The sequence below is a fragment of the Balearica regulorum genome, chromosome 1 (genome assembly GCF_011004875.1).
Source record: "Balearica regulorum gibbericeps isolate bBalReg1 chromosome 1, bBalReg1.pri, whole genome shotgun sequence".
In the NCBI taxonomy this organism is placed as follows: Eukaryota; Metazoa; Chordata; class Aves; order Gruiformes; family Gruidae; genus Balearica; species Balearica regulorum.
The window spans coordinates 143,828,291-143,849,934 of NC_046184.1; the positions used below are offsets into that span (position 1 = coordinate 143,828,291).

General features: G+C 36.6%; 1 protein-coding gene across 3 annotated transcripts in view; it reads left to right on the top strand.

Moving 5' to 3' along the window:
• Positions 1–21,644, top strand: part of PPP2R3B (protein phosphatase 2 regulatory subunit B''beta) — a 56,152-nt gene that overhangs the window by 21,610 nt on the left and 12,898 nt on the right. For all 3 annotated transcript variants that reach the window (XM_075737033.1, XM_075737042.1, XM_075737048.1), the window contains 6 exons: positions 12,481–12,666; positions 14,305–14,408; positions 14,956–15,058; positions 15,790–15,864; positions 19,219–19,305; positions 19,726–19,882. In XM_075737033.1, the coding sequence (XP_075593148.1) occupies positions 12,481–12,666; positions 14,305–14,408; positions 14,956–15,058; positions 15,790–15,864; positions 19,219–19,305; positions 19,726–19,882 (712 nt within the window). The remainder of the gene's footprint in view (positions 1–12,480; positions 12,667–14,304; positions 14,409–14,955; positions 15,059–15,789; positions 15,865–19,218; positions 19,306–19,725; positions 19,883–21,644) is intronic.

The following is a 21,644-nucleotide window of genomic DNA, read 5'->3' on the forward strand; positions in this document are numbered from 1 at the left end:
TAGCAAATCACGTTTCATTAAAATCTTTAAACAGACAACCCGTAGTGAGGTGGGTGGCTCTGGAAAGTGGGTGGAGCAGGCTGTTTCTCAGTGGCTGCATTTATTAATGAAAATTGATAAAACTGAGCAAAATAAGGCTTTCTGGAAAGACTGGTTCCTCAAAAGGAAGATAAAACAATACACAACTGTTGAAATATCCTCTGTTACTTTGAGGAACTGAATTTTCAAATAGGTAACTCTGCATAAAACTCAAGTCTATCATCTCCTGACATTGGTTGTAGGAAAGACCTTTCTTAGGTAATTTAACACCTACAGAATATAGTGAACTGGAAATGCAGCACTTGAAGAGGCACTGTGTCCATCCGCTCATCAATTTCCCTCCAATTTTGGAGGGAGAAGAAACTATCACCATGTCAAATGTACTGGCAACTTCAAGATGTGAACTGAAAGGCTTATTACCTGCTGATAGCTGAGCAGAGTGTTTTAGCCAACAGCTCGTGACATCTCTACCTGTCAGAGCTGGAATATAAGCATCTGTACCCAGGCCATGTGCAGAAAATATGTCTGAAGTTGGAAACAAAATAACAGAATAAAATACAACTGTGTACAGTGACATACTTATACCCATGTAACTTGGTGTTAGCTAAACTAGGAAAATAGGGCAGTTTTTTGGCTAGTTAGAGGCTGTGCCATGTTGTTGAACTTTTAGTCAAATAAATCTGTGCTAATGTGATAATTTTAAAAAACAAAAAAAAAGTTGGCCTAAATCTTGAATTAATCCTCTGAATGTCAGTGCCAGAACTAAGTGCTGGTGTATTTTCTGCTACTTTAACTGCATCATACCTCTGTCTGCTGTTACTGCTTGGTGATTCCTGTAGTTGTATGTTTCACACCTCAGCGTGGAAATGGAGAACTAGTAGTTCTGTGTCCACCTGTTAATGATACTAAGTGCTGCTTATGCATGCTATTTATGTCAGCTGTATGAGAACTATTTCTTTGACTTCTGCAATGCTTCACAAGATTGGTTTTTCTTCTAAGTAAGTTTAGACATTAGTGTGCCTCTTGATCACTTTTGCACTCCTCTGTTACCGAAATGCTTCATAAATGCCTGTGGCATGTTGAAGACAGCAACGAATACAGAGCCTGTAGGGGCTGATGTGTGGTTGTGCTGTAGTGCACTGATTCTTCCAGTTGTGAAGATGATGTTCCCATTTCTGAGGTGAAAAGCATTTGAAAAAGTTTAAGTGAGGCAGTTGGTTTTACAGTTCTAGTCACAGAAGTAGGTTGCGTAACAATTAGAGGTCTCTGGCAGGTCAGCTTTCCTATTAGCACCAATTTTTTTCTGATTTAACATCACTTGGAGACCTTTTCATGCCACAAAGGAAGGACTTCATATCCATTTTTACATACTAGTTTTAAATCAGGCACACATGTTGTTTTTTTCGAGAATAAAACCCAAGTGTTTGGTGGGGGGAATAGAAATATCATTCTGGCTGTAGCATATACTTACACTTGATGCTACTTTGCTCATATAATGCCAGTCATCTGGAGCAGATGCCAGCATTTAAGCTAGAATGAAAATATCTATGCTACCTGCTGAGGCTGCCTAGTTCAGATGAGAAGTATTCCATAAATGGTCCCTTGCTAATGGATTGCTAGGTCTTAACCTCTAGCCTCTTAAGGGACACTGTGAGCAAACTGCTAGTTTTTTACCACGTCTGCAATGGAGACACCAGGTTCGAGCTTAAAATGTATTTGCTGCCCTGTGGTAGCAGCTGCTTTATCTGCTCGTGACTGGTAATAAATTTATGGAAAAGTGTACTGGTACTGTAGAAAAGCCAATGTGGTGCAAGTTTGTTACAGTTTACTTTGCATGCGTGATTTAAGAGTTTAGATGTTAGTTCCTTCTGCAGCTAAGTTTTTTGGGTTTTTTTTGACCCAACAATTCAGACATTGAAGAGTTCCTATTTATTTTTTTTTTCCTGTGGGATAAGAGAGTGACTAGCCTTTTCTCCATTTTAACATACTTCCCATACCTTTATAATCACTAATGCTACTAATAGTAGATGTTCTATGACTGATGGTAGTACTTTGTATGCTACAAAGCCTGAAACAGTTTGGCATACCTTCATGTAAAATATCCTTCAACTTTTACAGGATCAGAGGGGTATGAGATTGTTTTTGCAGTTGTCCAAATCAGAACTTGTTGGGGCATTGCCAGACAAGAAGTTGAGGGAATACTTGCTCCAACTGTTGACTCTGCAGCTCAGTAACAAGGCTGAACTTGTCGATATTTTTCTTGAGTGGATTTTTCTGATGCTCAATTGCACTGAGTGATTGAAATTTGTTTTGTTGTGAACATAGAAGGATGAGAAACTATTGCAGAGTTTAAGAATTAAGTGGATGTCTGTCTTAGCCCTATTTGTTACTTTTGATGTCGAACTGATGGCCTGTCCTGACAAGGCCTGTTTTCTGCAGACAAATATTAGAATTGCCTCAGGTCTAACTGACTGTCATTTTTTCCCCATTAAAATGATGTTTAGGCAGTCATGGCTCCTTTACAGGTAGCAAGTCCCAGTGTGATCCATTGGCTGTGTACAATCAAAATGATTATGTACTAGGAGGATCTTAACAGCTTGTCTCCTGAAAATGGCTGGGACAACAGAATATGCTGGTAAAGAATAACAGTACTGATTTAACCTATGACTGGAATATTTTCTGAGAAAGCTGTAACTATATGACAAACCGGATATATTAGTGACTGGGATACTTGATTTGACATAATTCGTAAAATGGAGGCTGTTTGACAACAACTTACAGCCAGTGATTAATATTTTTGCATCGCTTCTGTCTTAGCACAAAATGTAGAAATTGCCTTTCACAGGATAGATTTTTCTGAAGAATCTTGCTTTTTTCCATTTTATGTCGCTTTTTCCTTTTGTAAATTAGCAGGGCAAGTGGAGGAGACAAAGTATTTTCACTGGTCAGCCACACCGAACTGTTAGAGGATCCTACTTCTAAAGCTTTGGTAAAAGTTTTGTCAGCAAATAAAACAAGTTACTGAGGGACACGCACGTAATATGCAAAGGTCTCTTGTACTCATGGCTTTGGGGGAGTGGTAACTACCTCTTCCTTTTTCCGTTCAATCCCCACACCAGGCCATTTATGAATAAATCATTAAACTCTTTCTAACTACATAACCGTGACTTTCTTGAAGCTGAAGCTCTATGTGACTGTCCAAAAAACCAAACATATGCAGCCGTGTTTGGAGGTGTTTCTACAGCAATGATGCATTTGCAATAGCATCTTCCAGTTCCCAGCAGGACTGCATGATTCATCTAGGTCAGCTATACCAAACTGCAAATCAGGAGAATCCTGGTATTTCCAAAATCAGTTGTAGAGCCCTGGTAAGAGATCTTAGTGCAGATACACACACATATATATATATGTATTTTGTTGAAAGTGAGGGGAGTGGCAAGTGCGTGCTATAATGGTTACGTATCATGCAGAGAAGTGATGCTAATATCTCAGATGGAAAGTTCAGTCTTCGCTGAACTAGTGAAAATGAGGTTTTGACCATTTGAAAGTTTTCCTGTGCTTACTTGTTTATTGCATGTGACTTCTATATGTGTACATGTAGTACAATTTGTCTGTGGTGACCATTTACATGTGCTTTTAGTTGAATGTGTTTATAATTTTAATGTGCAAGATGGTATGTATGAAATGTATTTCATAGTTTTGGGTGGAATCTTTTCCTGGATGCCACTACTTACTGTCTCCACCTAAATGAGAATTAAGATGCTATCCCAAATAGGTTTGTGTAGATGGTGCCCTGCTGAAATATTGAGTCTTGAACATAGAAAGCCCCTGCATAGAATTCTTGTGGCCTGTTTTGGCTGTTTAAATATAGCTTGATTAAATTAAAGGGGAAGAGTTGCTGATTAGTTGTGCCACTATCAAAAGTTTTTGAAATAATACTTTCAGCTTTAGTAAGACTTTCAGGACTACCTAGTGATGATCCTTACCATAGCAATTTCACTCAAACTGGGTGGGTTGCTTCTTTCCCAAGCTATCATGCAATTAAGAGTAACTATCATAGAATGGTTTGGGTTGGAAGGGACCTCAAAGATCATCTAGTTCCACCCCCCCTGCCATGGGCAGGGACACCCTCCACTAGACCAGGTTGCCCAAAGCCTCATCCAACCTGGCCTTGAACACTTCCAGGCATCTACAGCTTCTTTGGGCAACCTGTTCCAGTGCCTCACCACCCTCATAGGGAAGAGGTTTTTTTCAAATAGCTAATCTAAATCTACCCTCCTTCACCTTAACTAGCTGAACTACTTCTTACTCTGCTGTCTGGAGACTTAAAGGGAGAAACTAGCTTCAGGTGGCAGACAAGTAACAATTCTCTCTTTTAACCTCAAAAATCAGAGGTTACCATACAAACAGTGACAAAATAGACCTGAATTCTAGTTTGGTAATAAGCTGAATTTTCCAACACTACATTGTAAAGTAAATATAAATTCTTATCCCTGCCACTTGGTAGCCAGGGATGCTCTGGATGGATTGAAATTTTGCTGTTGAAGTTGATGTTTGCTGTCCAGATGGACCATGTTAGTGGTGAGTTACTGCACTAAAGGTGCAGTAGAATTTGATACTGAGTGATTAAAAAAAAAACCCAAACAAAAAACAACCATGCAAATCAACTAAGTTTTCTGAGCTTTCTATTTGTAGTTTGGCTGTCAGTTGCCAATCCAGGAAGGGTTTTGCCTGACTCAGGTTGTCAGTGGACAGAAGAAGGAACAGATCAGTATAGATTCACCATATGTTTTATCTCAACTTCCAGTAACAGTGTCTGCTCTATGAATTTCTGAACACAACAAGTTTGACATATAACTAAACTAAATATACAAAACGCTTTCATCCTTAAGCATATAAAACAGCTCTACAGCAAATAAGAAATTTAATGTATTTTTAGGCCAGAGCTCTAGTTCTGTCATATTCCTCCTTCGTTCTACAAGTTGTAGTGCAAGTTTGTGTTATGCCTTAGACTTCATTTTTATTATTGTAACATGAGGAAGGATCCTGGACTCCTGACTGCTAAACCTCACAATCTCTTTTGGTTTGCTTATGGAATTGCTCCTTGCTGGACTATGTCAATCCCAGAACCTCAGGGTACTTTAATTCTGCCAAAATGGGACAGAGCAGTGTATGGCTCCATCTCTAGAGTAAAGTTGGTTTGGCATTGAGGATTATCATTTGCATTGAATCACAAGACCAAATGACCATAGACTTTTGTGCAGAAATAGACTTGAGAGTAAACTCCCAAGAACATGCATAAATGAGATTGATAGCAGTCAATCTGTGTAAAACGAAGATGAGCACACAACCTGGCATGCAGGCAGGAGGCTCCCAACATATTTGTCTGGTCAGAATTTGAAGGTGAACATGGAGTTGCTAACTGGAACACAGACTGCATTGGGAGGGTTGCTGAAGCCTGCTCCCTTGTGTTGATTCAGGTGACCAGTATGCATAAAATCAGAAACAGTATAGTTTCAAGTACTTTTTTTCTTCTAATGATATATGGCTAAACTGTATAGAAAAGTGTATTAATTTTTCCATTTCCTTCCCCTCATTGTAGCACAAATTTTGACTACAGACCAAACTGGATCAGAGAAATGATCTGAGTTAAGACTAACAGCAAAAGTAAGCTAGTCTAAAACTGCATCAGAGTTAAAATTAATGGATGTTTATCTCTTACTGTGGAAAGGAAAGAGGATCATGTATGATAAAATTAGTCTCTATAGCACATCCAGAAACAGCTGCCAGTGACTGAAGGATAGCAAGCTGAAGTCCAGGATAGGAAGAAGCAACTGGGACTAAAATGTTTGTTGCCAGAGGACAGACTTCTGCATATATACCCTAACACCTGTTTTTAACATAGGTTCATTCTCCATAGGTATGTCTCTGAGCTTGATCGTTCACATATGTCTTAACTTTCTGACTAACTTAAGCAAGATGAATCATGATCCTAGCAAGGTTTTGAGCCTAATGTAAACTTATTTCAAATAATACTGCCACAGTATTCCTCTAATCTTCCCTATGTTAGTGTCAGAACCATGTTGCTTCTAAGTGGAATCAGCTGTGTGAGATTGGATGAGGAGGAATAGGTGGGGTATTTTAACTTTGCTTTTTAGATGTTTTGGTGATCTGAGCAATTCACCATACTGCTTTACTATCACTAGTACCAACACATGCATTGGTAAACTATATGTGGGAGCAGGGGAAGATGCAGGTGTACTGTGGTGTAGCTTGCCTTATGCCGTTCTGTGGAACTTCATTATTAAGTTTTCAGATTAACTTACTGTGTTTGAGCTAGTTTTCAGGGCAATAGCTAGATTATAGAGAAATCTAGCTTGTAAAAAAAACCCCAAATTTTGAAAGATTTAAGCTGTCAAAGGATTGTTTTTCACAGAGAAAAAGTACTGTTAAGCATATCAAGCTGAAAGGGAAATGGTACAGTCAGTGAACTCTTGCAGTAATAAATCTGTCTTTTTAGTTTGGCTAGAAAGAGACTAATAAAGAGCATACAGAGAACAAGGGAAAAAACATCACTTAACTTGGATAAATGGAAATCAAATGTCTACCACAAGGTCAAGAAAGCTGGTGTTACAGAAGAGATTTTTCTCTGGGCTTGTCCTGAGGGAAGTTCTGGCAGTAAGCTTACTTTACCTATCCTGAAGCAGATTTCTGAAGGCACTTTTAACATGCCAAAATATTTGATGTGTTGGAACAGATTTTTCTCAATTAATGTCTCTTTCCTTCCAAAGGAGACTGACTCCTTTTCTAGACAATAATAGCATAGATCTTTTACCTAGTGTCTTCAAGATTTAAATTTTATATAACTACTGATCATGTCACTTGCTTTTCTGGAGGGAAATGTTGAGTTTTGCTGCACAATCAAATAGATGGTGAGTTAAAGAAGAAATATTCCAGTAATTAGTGGTCAGACTTAAACTGGTGGCTGTAAAAGATCACAAAGATGGGAAGGCTGGTCATGTATTCCTTTTGAGCCTGCTTACTGATAACATTTTCCATTTAACTTTGATAGACTGTAGGATACCTTGTATTCTCTAAGAACTTACTGAATTTAGTAAAGAAGAGACTTTTCATTAAAAAAGGAAATAATGTAGCAATAAGCTTTGAATTCAGTTCATGTGCTAAACAGCATTTGGGTCTCATCGCTACCACCCTGTTGTCCTGTGGGTCTCTGCATTGACTTCCATTTTCTGTTGTATATCAGGGAACTTCATGCAGTATCTGCTTGTGGTGTTGGGTGATTACAGGGATGTCAGGATTTTAAAGGCTGAATAGCATACCTCTGCATAAAATCCTCTTGGCTTATTATGCACTTTGTTTTATCCAGGTAATATTAGCATAAAGTGTGATATATATATATATAAAATAATATATAATATATTTGACCCAGTCTATTGACAAACTAGATTAATTTATTCATTGTTCTTTTGAAAAGTATTGCAACACTTCTTTTTAATTCCCTTGTTAAAAATACTAAGGATTTGAATCAAACTTTTACCTATTTGATAGGTAAAAATATCTTTACTGTATTTTCAGTATTTAATGCCATTCTTTTTGGGGGGATTGTGGTGTACCACTTAGTAAAAACTTAATGTGAAGTTGAGCATAAATGTGAGGTTGAATATTTTGGGGTCTTATTGTCTTGACTGTTGTATGTATTCCATTGACTTTTTTCTAATATGGACATCCTTATGGAAATTCAAATAATACAGCAAGAGCTGAATGCTACCTCTGTAAATATGTTTTAAATGTTTCTTCAGAGAAACAGGCATAACAAATGTTGGTGTCTGTCAGATAGTAGGAAGCATCAGTGTTTCTGAATGAAGTTATCTTTTCCTGTAGTCATGTCAAAACAATGCAAATTCCAAATCAGCTCAATGAGCTTGTACTTAATCAGTAAGCTGTCTAAAAAATATTACATTCATAAACATTTACCTTGTTCCATTTTTCAGCAAGTCCTTTTTAAGTAAGGTCTCACTTCCTTGCATTTCAATCCACATATTCAACCCCTTTTTGGCGTTCAGTACTTCTGGGTGGTGGTCTCTGTGTAGATGTAGATCTAGACTTGACTGAGTATACAGTCTTAAAATGCCTGGGAACGAGTACCTCCTTCCTTTTATTTCAGAACTACATCCCATTGTTGAACCACTCCATCATGGCATCAGCTCTTTCTTTCAGTTCAGAGAGAGAGGGTAAAGGGCACCTCATTTCAAATTCCCTGCTGTCTTCTTTTTTTGCTTAGAACCAAGTTAGCTGCATGCAACTCATCTCTTGGTAAATATAAGAAGACTATCTAGCAAGAAGACTGAACTTCTGTCTTTGGAATGAGGTGTATCCATGTTCTCTATTAGTAAATAACATAGGACTATATTGTAATTAAGATAATAGTTTTGTACCATTATTGTAAACAACTGCTGGACAACAGTTGGAAGAGTTGCAACATAAAATGGGAAGTTTGCCCTTTGAATGGTCACCCTGGTGGGGTATAAATTTCCACTTCCTCCTTTATAACAGTGAAGGTACATAAGTGTTGGACAGTCTGTAAGGTTGTATATGTCAGGTTTTCTTGAATTCTCTTAAAGACAAATTTTACATAAGTTTGTTTACATTATTACAAATGAGGAATTTTCAAGGAATCCTTGCTTCCAATCTTTTTCATGAAACTTAAACTGCAGAGGCAAGTTCACAGTAAGATTACAGATTCTGGATGTTACATATACTTGTTGCAAAGGTTAATGTGCCATTCAGTCGTGACACTGCAGCACATACCTGCTTGAATGAGTTATTTACAAACTTATACAGCTGTTATCCTTAACTCCAAGCACATTGGTTTTTGTGCTATTTCTTGGCAAGTTGCAGTGAAAAATCTTACCAAACCAGTCTCTTTTTTGTTAGTTTAGTTTACTGGTACAGGTATTAAAGGTTTGAACTTGAGCCGTAAGAAAACATAGGTCACTTTCTAAATGTTAAATTGACAACTGAAATGGAATCTTTGCGTAAAGAATAACGAACTGTGGCTGCAGGCTTTCCATTCAAAGATCCAGTGTTAGCAGACTTCTAGCAGTTCTTGTTAATGAAGAAATTCCCTGGTTAAAGATATAATTAATTTTAGAACAGCTTAATCTAACACAATTAGTGCATTTTGATTGCCCTAAAATGACAGAACTGACTGTTTTCATCAGCTTTACAACATCTGCATCTACAGAAGTAGCTAGATGAAATTATAGAAGATAGTGGAGCTTTCAGAGCCCTTCTAGCATCACGTGTTCCTTCATTAGAGCTCATACAGCAGAGTAGTGCCAGTTGTACAAGGAGCCTTTCGGTTGTCAGATGGGATTCAGACTGAGAGAAGAGAAGAATCGCTGGCTCTTCTTGGGAAGGTGAGGAGAGAGAAGAGATGTAACTTTACAGTGCATTAGTTGGAGCTGATAGTTTTGGATGACCTGTTTCTTTCTTTGGTACAGGCTCTTATCCCTGTGTTGACTGACATTAACAGTACAATTCAGTTGTCCAGTTGCAAGTTGCTAGTGGCATTTAAGAAGCATTAGTGTGCTCAGAATATCCGCGTGGCAGATGCAGAGCGAGAGCTGTGCTCTGAGCTGGCTGCTGGATACCATGTGCAATACACAAGGGCATTTTGGGTTGTGCCCTAAATGGTATTCTCACTAGATACCTATACGTAGGCACCACATAAATCATCAGAAGTGATTGTGAAGAGATCGTATACTTTCTAATACAAATTAAGCATTCTTATACTTTCTTCTTTCACTGACTTGGAGAAACAAGAAATATCTTTTCAATATAAGAAGCTATTTTGTCTGGTAGTGAGAGGTTTGTAATCTATAATTGGTTTTGGAATTCAATAAATACACTGTTTTATAGATTAAATATTAGATATTTTTATACTAAATATACCAAATTCAGTCAGAATTAAACATAACATTTTTATCTTGGAAAAATCAATTTTCTTCACATATACATCTTGTCTTCAATTCTGAATCTGTTGCTTATGTTCTTCCTCAAAATCATGGTCTGGAACATGTTTACAATGGACAAAAAGATGAAAACTAAGTAAAAAGCTTTTATTGTATAATTCTTTTAAATAATACCCGAGGAAGTTACACATACTAAAATAGGTCTTACTACAAATCCTGAACTGAGATTTCCACATGCATTTAAAAACAGCTTTTAACCTGGACTAATGGAAATAACTTATTGGGTATTCTGAGGTATCTGAAGTAAATGAGTAGTTTCTGAAATAATATAAAGTTTCCAGTGAACGAATACTTCTGTTGATAACCTTTCTTCTTCTTTTGGGACCTTTTCCAATGTAGTCTTCCCTCTGCCCCTATCTTTTCTTTTAAAATAAAGGGGTTTTTTTAATCTGAGGGTCTACATTTTCCTAGCTGTGGATTTTAAAAATGCCTTGTCTGTCTGTACTAGGTTTTTTTGGAATACTGATTTACCTCCTGTTACCTGAAATGTTCAGGGGACGTTAGTAGTCCATAACTGACACTTAGCCTTTCCTCAGCTGCGGCAGACCTCATCGGGCACCTCAGAAGAATTGGAACACCTGCCACTTTGGTGGCAATCTGAGCAACTTGCATGAGAACGGCTGTCCAGGCAGATCTTGTAAATGGGGGAAAAGGGGAAATAAAATAAAATAACCTTGCTCTTTGGAACCAATGTAAGGGTTTGATTGCCAGTTCTCAAAAGCATTGCTAGCTATCTGGCTGTGTTGTACCAGTCCAAGGAACAGGTCTCTAGTCTGGTTTTGCACAGGGTAACTGCTAGTGCTCTATTAAGTGCTGATGCTGGGTTTCTGAAATGAAACAAGGTGTTAATCCAATTATATACTGTATTTGTACTGCTGATGGTAATGTTACTTAAAGATAGCAACGTTTTATTCTCTATTCTTCCCAAATGTTTGGAAGTCTATGTTTGGAAGGGGTTTTTGATGCTTGGTGACACTTCTGTTTGAGCTGATACCTCATTAGCTGGACTGCTAAAATAATGTCGAGGTATCAAAAGCTGTAACTTACAGGATTCTTAGAAAATGGCAGGCATGACTTTAGGTGTCCCAGATCCAAGGTAACTTTTTCCTCTATGAAATAAAACTTGTAAGTCAGTTGAGGGTAATTCTGCAGCTGTGAACAGGAATGCTGGCTCAACCTTTCTTTCCCCTCCTCTGCATTTAATTCAGGCATTTTTTAGCATGTGTAGCATTCCAGTTGGAGGCTCCTGGGTTGGAACCTTGCAAACTAACATCTGCTGTCTGTAAGCACCTAGTTCTTTCACCGACTTAAGGAAGGATTTTGATTGTGGTTAGAAAGCCAGGTATCTGTACAGGCACTTTTACAAAGGTGATGAGGAGTAAAATGAGGGTTAGAGTTTCTTGGGGTGGTTTTGGGCCTTGGGGTTCCCCTCCCCTCAATTCTGTTTGGAAATGAGAGATGGAATTCAGGGATCTTGAACATATTTAATACTAGGATAAGCCTCTTATAGCATTAACCAGTGTTTTAACATTTGAACAGCGACCCTGGGGTGAAAGGCTTCATGTTTAATTGCTAATTTTGAGTTGCTACAACTCTATTGTTACTTTGCTTGTTATCTTTGTTTCTCTGCTTTATTGGACTTTCTTTTGGAAACTAAGTATTAGGTAAATTCTTTTTTACTGAAGCTAAGTGCATGTAAATAAATAATTTCTCTTGTTACTGGTCATCTTTTTTTTAGTAGTATGGTATATCACAGATTCTTGAGAAGCAGATTTTGAAGCTCTCATGCCATGATTATGTGTAGTTTACAAAAAAAAAAATCCCCCTGCAGGAATCATTTACTACCTTTATAAAATCAAGCATTTTAAGAATTTAAAAAAAAAAAAACAAAACACACACACAACAAACCATCTTCACTGTGACTAAATTGGTGGTGGTTTGTAAAAAAAAAAAAAGTTGTCATGCTTATTGCAAAAGTTTGAAGCTGTGAAACTAGAAATATTTCAAAAGCAATTTCTTTCATGACCTGTGTGTTAAGCTAGATGTTGAAGTTTTTTCTTCTGAATCTGATAATATAACCTGAGTTATTTCAGATGTTTCCGAGAAGCTGTCTAGTGTATTAATCTTGAAACTTCATACATTGAAGACTGAAGTTGTTTTTATTTTTTTAACATCCTAGAAATCTTTCTAAATGACAGGTTTTTTTGGAAATACTCATGAATTTTTCCAATGTGCCCTCATTCTTAACTAGCTTATTCAGCCTGTCATCAGAAATCTTTTTGAAGGTGCGTTGTAACATATAATACCAAGAGGTTGAAGTCATCTGAGGATGACTTATATGTGATTTCATTGTACCTGACTGTCAAATGTGTACTTATCTGTTTAGGTTCAGACAAAGAAGGAAGAAACTTTGCAACCATCACTTAGTCAAAACATTCCAACTTTCTATTTTCCTCGAGGATGTCCTAAGGAAAAAGTGAATATAGATGCTGTGATTGCCAAAATTGAGAGAACTTTCTCTGAGTTTCCAAATGAGAGGGCAACATTAGAAGACATGGGGAAGGTTGCAAAGGTGAGAACTTGTTGGCTGTTTGCTTTTAGTACTGTACACCTATGGAAAGGAAACATGAGTTCTGTGTTTTGTTTTTTGCATTATGTGTCTTCATCTCCTATAAGGGAGTACCAGTAAGACATCACATTCAACATTGTTGGTGGCACAGTTATGTGTGGAAATCTTTGCATTAACTATGTCTCAAATGGCCCTGCATTTTGCTTACAAAAAGAAACAAACATTAAAACAAAACTTGAACTGTTATTTTTATTTGCATAAACAACCAAATACTGAAGGGCAGGCTGTATGTTTTTCTGTGTTCTGTATTGACCAAAAGCACTGCTAATATACATTTTGTTTTCGGGCATCCACACAGTGTTTTTCTCATTTGGCAGTGTCATGAGCCTACATTGTAAAGACATTGAAAGACAGAGATTATAACTTGAGATTATAGCCCTCTAGTCACTACTGTATAGCTAACTTAGAGTTATGGTAGAATGACAAAATACTGAGCTTAGAAAGCAGCAAATATTTTTAACTTCTGCGTAAAAGACAAACTACTTAAGTTTAATTTTCCATTTTATTATATTGAATCAATGCCTGAAATGTTATCACTGCAAGTCATGGTCTTGGTCATGAGTGGCAGGTTCTCATCCCTGGTCCTGTCACTTTAAATGCAAAGTCCAGGGTCAAAGACTTTTCACAAGAGCAGGACTGGAGTCCAGAAACAAGGAGTTCAGAAACTCCTTGTTTGCCTTGCCAGAAGTCTGTAACTGCTCATCTGAATGATAGGGTTCCTGCCTTCCACAGCTCCTTTCCACAGAGAAGTGGGGAGAGGTGGAAGAGATCCTTCCCTCTCAGCAAGAAAGGTGGAAGAGTCCAGCCATGCACTATTTGGTGATGAAAGGCACCCTTCTGAAGTGTAGGGAAAAGCCTTCTAGACTAAAGACAGTATTTGTCAAACTTTTTCTTATTTTTTAAAGTACTTGTTAAACTATTGCATGAGAAGTAACTGTCCTTTTGCTCCAGTGACCTTATACATCTTGCAGTATTCACAATCTTATTGAGATCCAAATGAAATTCTCAGAGGTGCTGGCATGTCTGATGATTCCAAGTCACAGTCAGTTTTAGGCGAGAGAGAGGTACTTAGCTGTTAGGACTGAGGAAGCTTGGAGCAGGCACAGAAGCAGCGCTGTAGCTGGGAAGCAAGATCCTGCTGCTCAGGGCAGGCTGGCCTGCTACTTATGATTGGATAGATGATGTGCATCCTCTAAGCCAGACAAATGTGAATTTGCTTCAGTTCAGAAGCTGTGTAGCTGTGCTGTCTTGAGCTCAGCTTAAAGACATCCAGCCCTGTAGTGGAGTTTACTAAGATGGACTCTCTGTTCAGCTGCTTGGAGCGTGGACAGAGCATCTGTTAGGAATGCGGCAAGTTGCCCTATGGTTTGCTTTCCACTTTTGGATTTCAGCCTAAAGCAGTTGCCTAAAATGAATTATTTTGGAAGGTGCACTTGGTTTCAGACACAGTTTAAAAAAATCTGTGCCTTAATGTTTTCTTCTTAACACTTGTAAAACTTAATTTTTGTAAGATTTATAAATGGGGGAGTAACCCTCAGATAAGCAATCAACAAACTGGCTTGATGTATACTTTCATTCTAGGCTTGTGAATGCCCACTTTACTGGAAAGGTCCTTTGTTTTATTGTGCTGGAGGTGAACGAACAGGATATGTGTCAGTTCATAAATTTGTTGCAATGTGGAGGAAGTAAGTAGATTTTTTTAGAAGTACTGCATTTTTTAATTGAAATGTGATATTTTAAGCTCTGAATGAGATTCAGTCTGTAAAGGGGAATAAACCACTTTGCTGTCAATGGTTGATTATGGCAAACTTGTGCCTGGGAAAATGTAAATAAATCATCGCTTTAACATAAACAAACAAACAAATCTTTATTTACAGTGCTTATAGATTTTTAAAATACTTGGTAAATGACTGGTTGTTTACGGGAAAAGTGAAAACCATGGCCCTCACTTGTAGATGCCAGTTCTGGACAAAATGCTTTTTCTTCTTTCTAGTTCTCTTTCTAGTTCTTAGTTAAAAATGTCCTTTCATGTAATCAATTACGTGGTGTACCCACCTCCGTTAATGTAAATGTATGAGACAGTACTGCTTTGATAAGTTCACTTGGAGTGTACTTTGACATTGGTGATTAGCTTTTGAATTAAATGTTCTGGGCCGTGCTCTAAGGTGCCTGTACAAGGTAGCATGAGCAATTTTCTGTGTAGAGTATTAAATGGAAATATTTATATTTCAGAATACTTCAGACCTGCTATGATGATGCTGCAAAGTTTGTTCATCTTCTAATGAACCCTGGATGCAACTACTTGGTGCAAGAAGACTTCATTCCTTTTTTACAAGTAAATTGCAACTGAAACTAGTTCTGGAAGCACAACAAAATGAGAGCTGGCAAAGCCTTGAATTTTTTAAGCTAAACATACTTTTTCATGGTCTTCATTAAAGTTGACTGATAATATTTAGTGTAACTCACTTTGTATGGTCCACTGAGATGCTAGTGAGTGACTTTTTTTACAGTTAAGATAACTAAGGTTATCCTAAGATAAGGATAAGATGAGGTCTCTTTTTAAGAGCTACAGTAAGATGCACCGATTAAAAATTGTTTGCAGGAATAGCATGTGTCAGAATATTTATGGTTTAGAAGGGCAGTTGAAGACTTAAGTCAAGGAGGCCCTTTGGGGGGCAAAGGAAAAGTAGTGCATGAATTCAAGACCTAATACAGTTTCTCTCAAAGATCAGCAAATGTGTACTAATGAATGAATAAAACCTAAATTGGCTTTTACTGAATCATAGTCACTGGATTACAAGCTACAATGGTTAGCAGTGTTCAAAATCTTCAGCCCGTCTAAAATATAGGAAAGCTTTTGTTTATCTGGCTTCTTTAGAAGGTAATTTTATGTTTAAAAATGTCGGCAGTGTTGTTTACCTGAAGCATGTTGTAAATGAAGTTATCGTTAATGATTGTGGTACTTTGAACCCTTAGTTTAAGGAAGCAGATGTGCTATTCTGTGCTAATTGTTTTATATAGTCACTAATGAATACTGTTTGGGATATTGTCATTCTTTTTGTGTAGGATGTGGTGAATAGTCATCCTGGTCTATCATTTTTAAAAGAAGCATCTGAATTTCATTCTCGGTACATTACCACAGTAAGTGATTTGTATTTGGAAAAGCTATTTTTTGTTATACTAAGTAGGAGAATCAAAATTAAGATTAGTCAATATGTCCCTTGAGAAAAGTTGAGTATGCTGTCAGTCTTCATTTCTACATAACTAGAAATCTTGTGAAGAAAGACTCAATTTCTTAAGCATCAGAATTTTTCTTAATGTTTGTAAGAAATTGCTGAACTTAATACTAGTAAGAGAAACACTGATTTGTAATAGTGTAGGATAAGTTAATAAACATTAAATGAAGAGCAGAATGTTATCTTAAACACTTGAGTATAGCTATAGACTGTACTCATAAGAATCTTGACCTTACTCTGGGTTTAAGGGGAATTTTGAATGAAAGGTCTATAATGTGATTTATGTTCAGTATTAAGTAAAAATGATACTATTGAAGCTGCTTGCCATTTTCCTCTGTCAGAATTTTTCTTTCTAAGCAGGTTTTATACATGAAAAGTTCCATTTCTCTCTTCCTAGGGTCATGTGACAGAAGTATTCTTTCTGTACCCATGGAAAAAAATCAGTGACACTACACTTTCTCAACTGTGGACTAGACAACCAATTCCACTGAAGTGTCAAAAGATTAAAATTCTTGAAAATGATATTCGGTTCACTTTCTTTGTGCATGTGAAAAATAACTTAATGAATATTCTCCAACAAAACACATGCAGAGTTGATCATCTTTTATCCAGCTTATAGTATGACCCAGACCAAAACTGTGGAAGCTTTTTTAAAAGCATTTGGGTTTGGTTCCTCATATTTCTTAGAGTGCCAGCCTATCTAGTATGTCCTGCTGCATTAGATTTTCCTTCTTGCTGTAATGATTACATGAGCTCCCAGAACTTTGTCAGATGTGACTGAAGGAAATGTTCTGCCTGTGAGTAGTTTCTTAATTGATTCTGGGTTGTATCAAAGCCTGCTCTGCTTAAAACTGTGAAAGCTGTCCTGAAGGGCTGTAGGAGGGAAAAGTTCCTGCCATTTGCAGTTACTTTGGAGGAACAGCTTATTTGAGTAGGCCTGAGTCTGGCAATAATGAATAAATTAGTCCTAGCAGTACTTTACTAACAAAACTTAGTGTAGTCTTCAACAGAAATCACTGTTTAATCAAAAATTCCCAAAGTAAACCAGTATTGCTATCAATATAGCAACAATATTTGGAATATTGTTCTGCAGATCAAGAAATGGCAGGAGGACTTTCTGCCCCTTCTTGTCTTATTTTAAGATGGAGTAACTGTTGCCCAGTATACTCTTCTGAAATTCTGTCCTGCAAGTTATTGCTAATAATAGTAGATTATTTTCTCTGAGATGAAATAAGGCATTTCGTACCTTAGCTTTACTTTGCTACGTGAAGCTTTATCTAAAGGATTTTAAGCATTGCAGTTAAGATTTAAAGTCTGTTCATGCTAACTTCCAGTTACAAGTTAAGTGATCCATTTTTCTGATGTGTTTGTATATACATGCATATATATGTGTGTGTGTGTGCATACATACATTACATACATCACTTTAGTGAAGCAGGTGTCTTGAGTGTCATTCAATCATGGAAGCAATTGGTTCTGTCGGGCTGTAGTACAGGTTGGTTGGGTCAGTCCAGGGGTAAGGTTAGGTACATATGTTCAAGGTAAAGCTGAAATATGTAAAAAACATTTGCCCTTACAAATGAGAGATATACATAACATACTTGCAGATTAAATGTAGTATCTGAACTAGGAATTCTTGAAACTCTAATCTCTATATTTGACTATTTCCTCTCTTCTGACAAACCACTGTGCAGCATAGTAAGGAAGACAATTCTCTGACGATTTGCTTATGCTCTGCTTTGATTCACTTTAGAAAACTGTTTCTTAAGCCTGTTCCCAGTTGTCTTTAGCAAACATTCAATTTTGTTTTTATTTTTAGACCAGTTAAATGTATAACAGATGAGATAATGACATGCAGATGGATTGAGTTGCAAAGCTAAGGCAAAACCTTTTTAGAAAAAATTGCTTTGTAGTATAAGCCAAAAATGGGCCTTCCCTAAACTCGCAATTAGAATTGAGCTAATTAGGTTTCAGAAGTAGGCTAGTCTATTCTCCTTTCTGGTTTTATTGAACCAGCTGGTTTTATTCAAAGAGCTGCAGAGCTTGCTGCATGCTACAGTTTAAGCTTTAGTTTAAAACTTTATGAATAAATTACTCTTCTATTTGTAATTTAGAAATTATTGGTTTAAACTATCGATTTAATGCAATTAAAGTCTGAAGTGATAAAAACTTTAAGTCTTTAGTTTGGAAGAGATTTTGTTTGTTGGAAAAGAGATTATTTTTTTTCCAGCTAGTTACTACTGTGTTGCAAATGAAAAGTTAAATGTGCAATATTTAGTCTTGCTGATTAGCAGGTATAATCAATCTCCAGTTAAGCAGAGTTCATAATATGTTTAGATTTTTTGTCTGCTTGAAATGTATATCCGATTGACTGAAATCAAATTGAGGTGAATACTGAATTCAGTGAAGAAACAGAAAAAACACATTTTAAAGTCTTATGATTGTAAACTAAAACTAAGCAAATTATGCTGAGTGCATGGGTTTACCAAAATAATGTACATATGAAAATGATTTAAACAAAAGTATTGGATACTTGGCTGAATAAATTTTTCTGATTCTGATATCAGTCGTGGCACAAGAACTAGTCATATTTCTTGCATAGATTTTTGTTTTTGTTCTTCGGTTAGAAAACATTTATAAACTTCTTTTAATACTAGAGATAAGTTTGTGGGGGTTTAAGTAGCTTTAAATAGAATAAAATTAAATGGTGGGAAAAAACTACTCTCTCTACCCGCAGGAAGTATTTCTGTCAAATGTTGGTTTGTTGTATTTGCAGACTTTAGAAGTAGCAGCATTCCCCTGTACTGTGATCCTTTAACAGTCCCCATTCTATTTCTGTAATTTAATTTATGAACTAAAGTATTGTTGTAGTAAATATAGGTCTTAAAATCTGAAGTAATGAGATTTTAATAGGTTCATTGGATGATATCCTGTAGATATGTAAGACTGAGAGGTAGTGAAATTGTCAATAGACATATTCTGGGTAGCATACAAGTATTCTGCAACTTTACTGTGGGAGAGATGGGTACTGCAGCATTGAAATAAGACTTATCGAAGTGAGCTTAGGTGTAGAATTCAAAATGGTGTGGTAATATGACGTATGAGAGAAGTATCAACCTGCTAAGCAACGAGAAGAATAGAAATAGAGGGGACAGATAGAGTTCTGTAATGCAGCTGAACTAAGACTTATGTTTGACAGATGTTTGGGAGGTTATTTAGTTAGCATACCTAAGATCACCTTTCCATTTTTTTCTTGCAGGTTATACAGAGAATATTTTATACAGTAAATAGGTCCTGGTCTGGGAAAATAACTTGTAACGAGCTCAGGAAGAGCAACTTTTTGCAGGTATATAATAACTAAAATCTTGCAAGACAGATTTTTCTACAAGTTTAAAAACTGCGTTAACAACATGCTTAAGGGAGTAAAATAAGTAGGATTTCTTCTTTCTCCAAAAACCAGTGAAGACTCAATTGCATTCATTCTCGTACACTAGAATATGCTTAAATGTCATCTTTTATCTAGAGCTGTATAAATATTGATGTGATTAGCAGAAGTCTGGCTGATCTCATTCTTCTATGGACACGTTAGTGTTTTATTTTGTGTGTTCAGTCTTTGCTGTCATGCTGCATGGTGTGCACTGCCTCTGAAGATAAAAATTGTTCCACTGAAATAGCATTAGACATTAACTTGGTTATGACAACTCAGATAATTCAACATATGTCTTACAAATTCTTTAATGTGTTCTATTTATCCTTCTGATAATAGAATGTGGCATTATTGGAAGAGGAAGCTGATATTAACCAGCTGACAGAGTACTTCTCATATGAACATTTTTATGTTATCTATTGCAAATTTTGGGAGCTGGATACAGACCATGACCTCTATATTGATCGGAAGGATTTAGCTCGACATAATGATCATGGTATGACAAATGAAGCACCTTTGTTTACATGTATTAAATGACCCATAAACTTTCAACTGAGGAAGTGGTTAACTGCGAAGGCCAATGTTCATGAGTCTGTTGGTATAGCTGATTCTGCTGACTCAGTGAAATAAAGCAGGACAAGTCATCTATGATGCTGCTTTGTGTCTAGCAATACCAAATTCGAGGAAAACTCTGAATTTGAATTCTGATCTTGGCAAAGAAGCAATGGAGAGTATAAATTTGTAAGTGTGTAGGCTTGATCTAAAAAATCATTTAAGTCTTGCTATATTATAAATGGCTGCATTTGCCAGGTTTGGGTCATTACCTTAGAAGTAATCCATTTTACTGGTATTATTCAAGTAGCATGGCTCTCTTGGCAAGGTATGGAAAGAGTAGAAAAAGGCAAACATACATTCAGGTACTTTGCTTATTTTAAAGTTTTGTTAATTCAGCTGCAGTACATCTTGTTTCAATGCTATTTAGAGGCTATACTCTTTCTGCATTCACATTATACAACAACTGTGATTCTGTAGTCTTGCACATTCGTAGCTCTTTTAAATGTTCTTGTAGCTTGTATGGAACTGTTGGGGTTTTTTTTGGATGCTTTGTGTCCATTGTCACCTTAAAAGTATTCCCTTCAGGACTGGAAAGCTTACTTAAGCACAAAGTGATTGTGGAATTTATCCCACATTAAAAAGCATAAACACAATTCTGATTGCTTCTGAAAACTTGCCTACTGAAGTCTGACTACACTTTAGGACCCTGAGGAAGGAAAGCTTCTTTCATTTGAGAGGTTGCTGTACTGAGTTAGTACACTATAGAAAAGGAAGCAGAACTGATAAGTGTCACTTGCAATTTAGTTTTGCATCCTTTAAACCATGGCATATTGGTTAAAGCTTAACAGCTGCTGCTTAATGAGAACTAGACTAAGAAAGAGCATAAAATGAATATGATAACCCTACTTTAGTCTTAAACTTTTTTTTTGCATGTCAAAATTAGGTACTCTGGTTTCATCAGTCCCTTCCTTTTGTACTGCCACTGGTCTAAAATTAGGCTAGATTAAACACTTAAATGTAGTAAGAAAAAGAGTAAAGTATGTAGCTGTTGTTGAGAAGGTTGAACAACTTCAGTGTTTCAAAAGTAAATAAGAAGCAGCATTGCATATCTGAAACCAATTGGCTGTCCTACAGTTCTGGGAATAAATACGAAGTAGGGACCGGTGTCCTTACTAGAATAATACAGTGACAGCATCGCCATAAGTACATAAATCAGATGAACTGTTTGAATGGTTAACCACCTGCTTTATTTATCAGTATTTCTGCAATGCTGAAAAAATTTCAGAGCTAGAATAATGAGAAGTAATTCTCCTTCTGTGAGAATATTATCATGTGCTGCTTTGAGTAACATCCACAAATTCTTCAGGGTAAATTGCATATCCGTTACAGAGGTAGTGCTCAGTTAAGACATGTCTCTCAAATCCCTGAAATGGTTTCAGAATAGAAGCATGGATCAGAACTGTGTCAGAAATAAACCCATGTCAGAATCAGTTAGGTATGTTCATTATGTATTAATGTGCCAATTCTGTTTTGGCTCTTTGCCAAAACCAAGGTCATATAAAATGCAATGGCACTTGAAAACATGATTTATTTGTCAAAGAACTGGTAAATAATGTCTTATTAATCAGCTAATTTTATCACTTTTATTAGACTACTATTTCTGCATCAAATCTGAATTCAAAGCTGGTTGGTTCTAGCTTTGC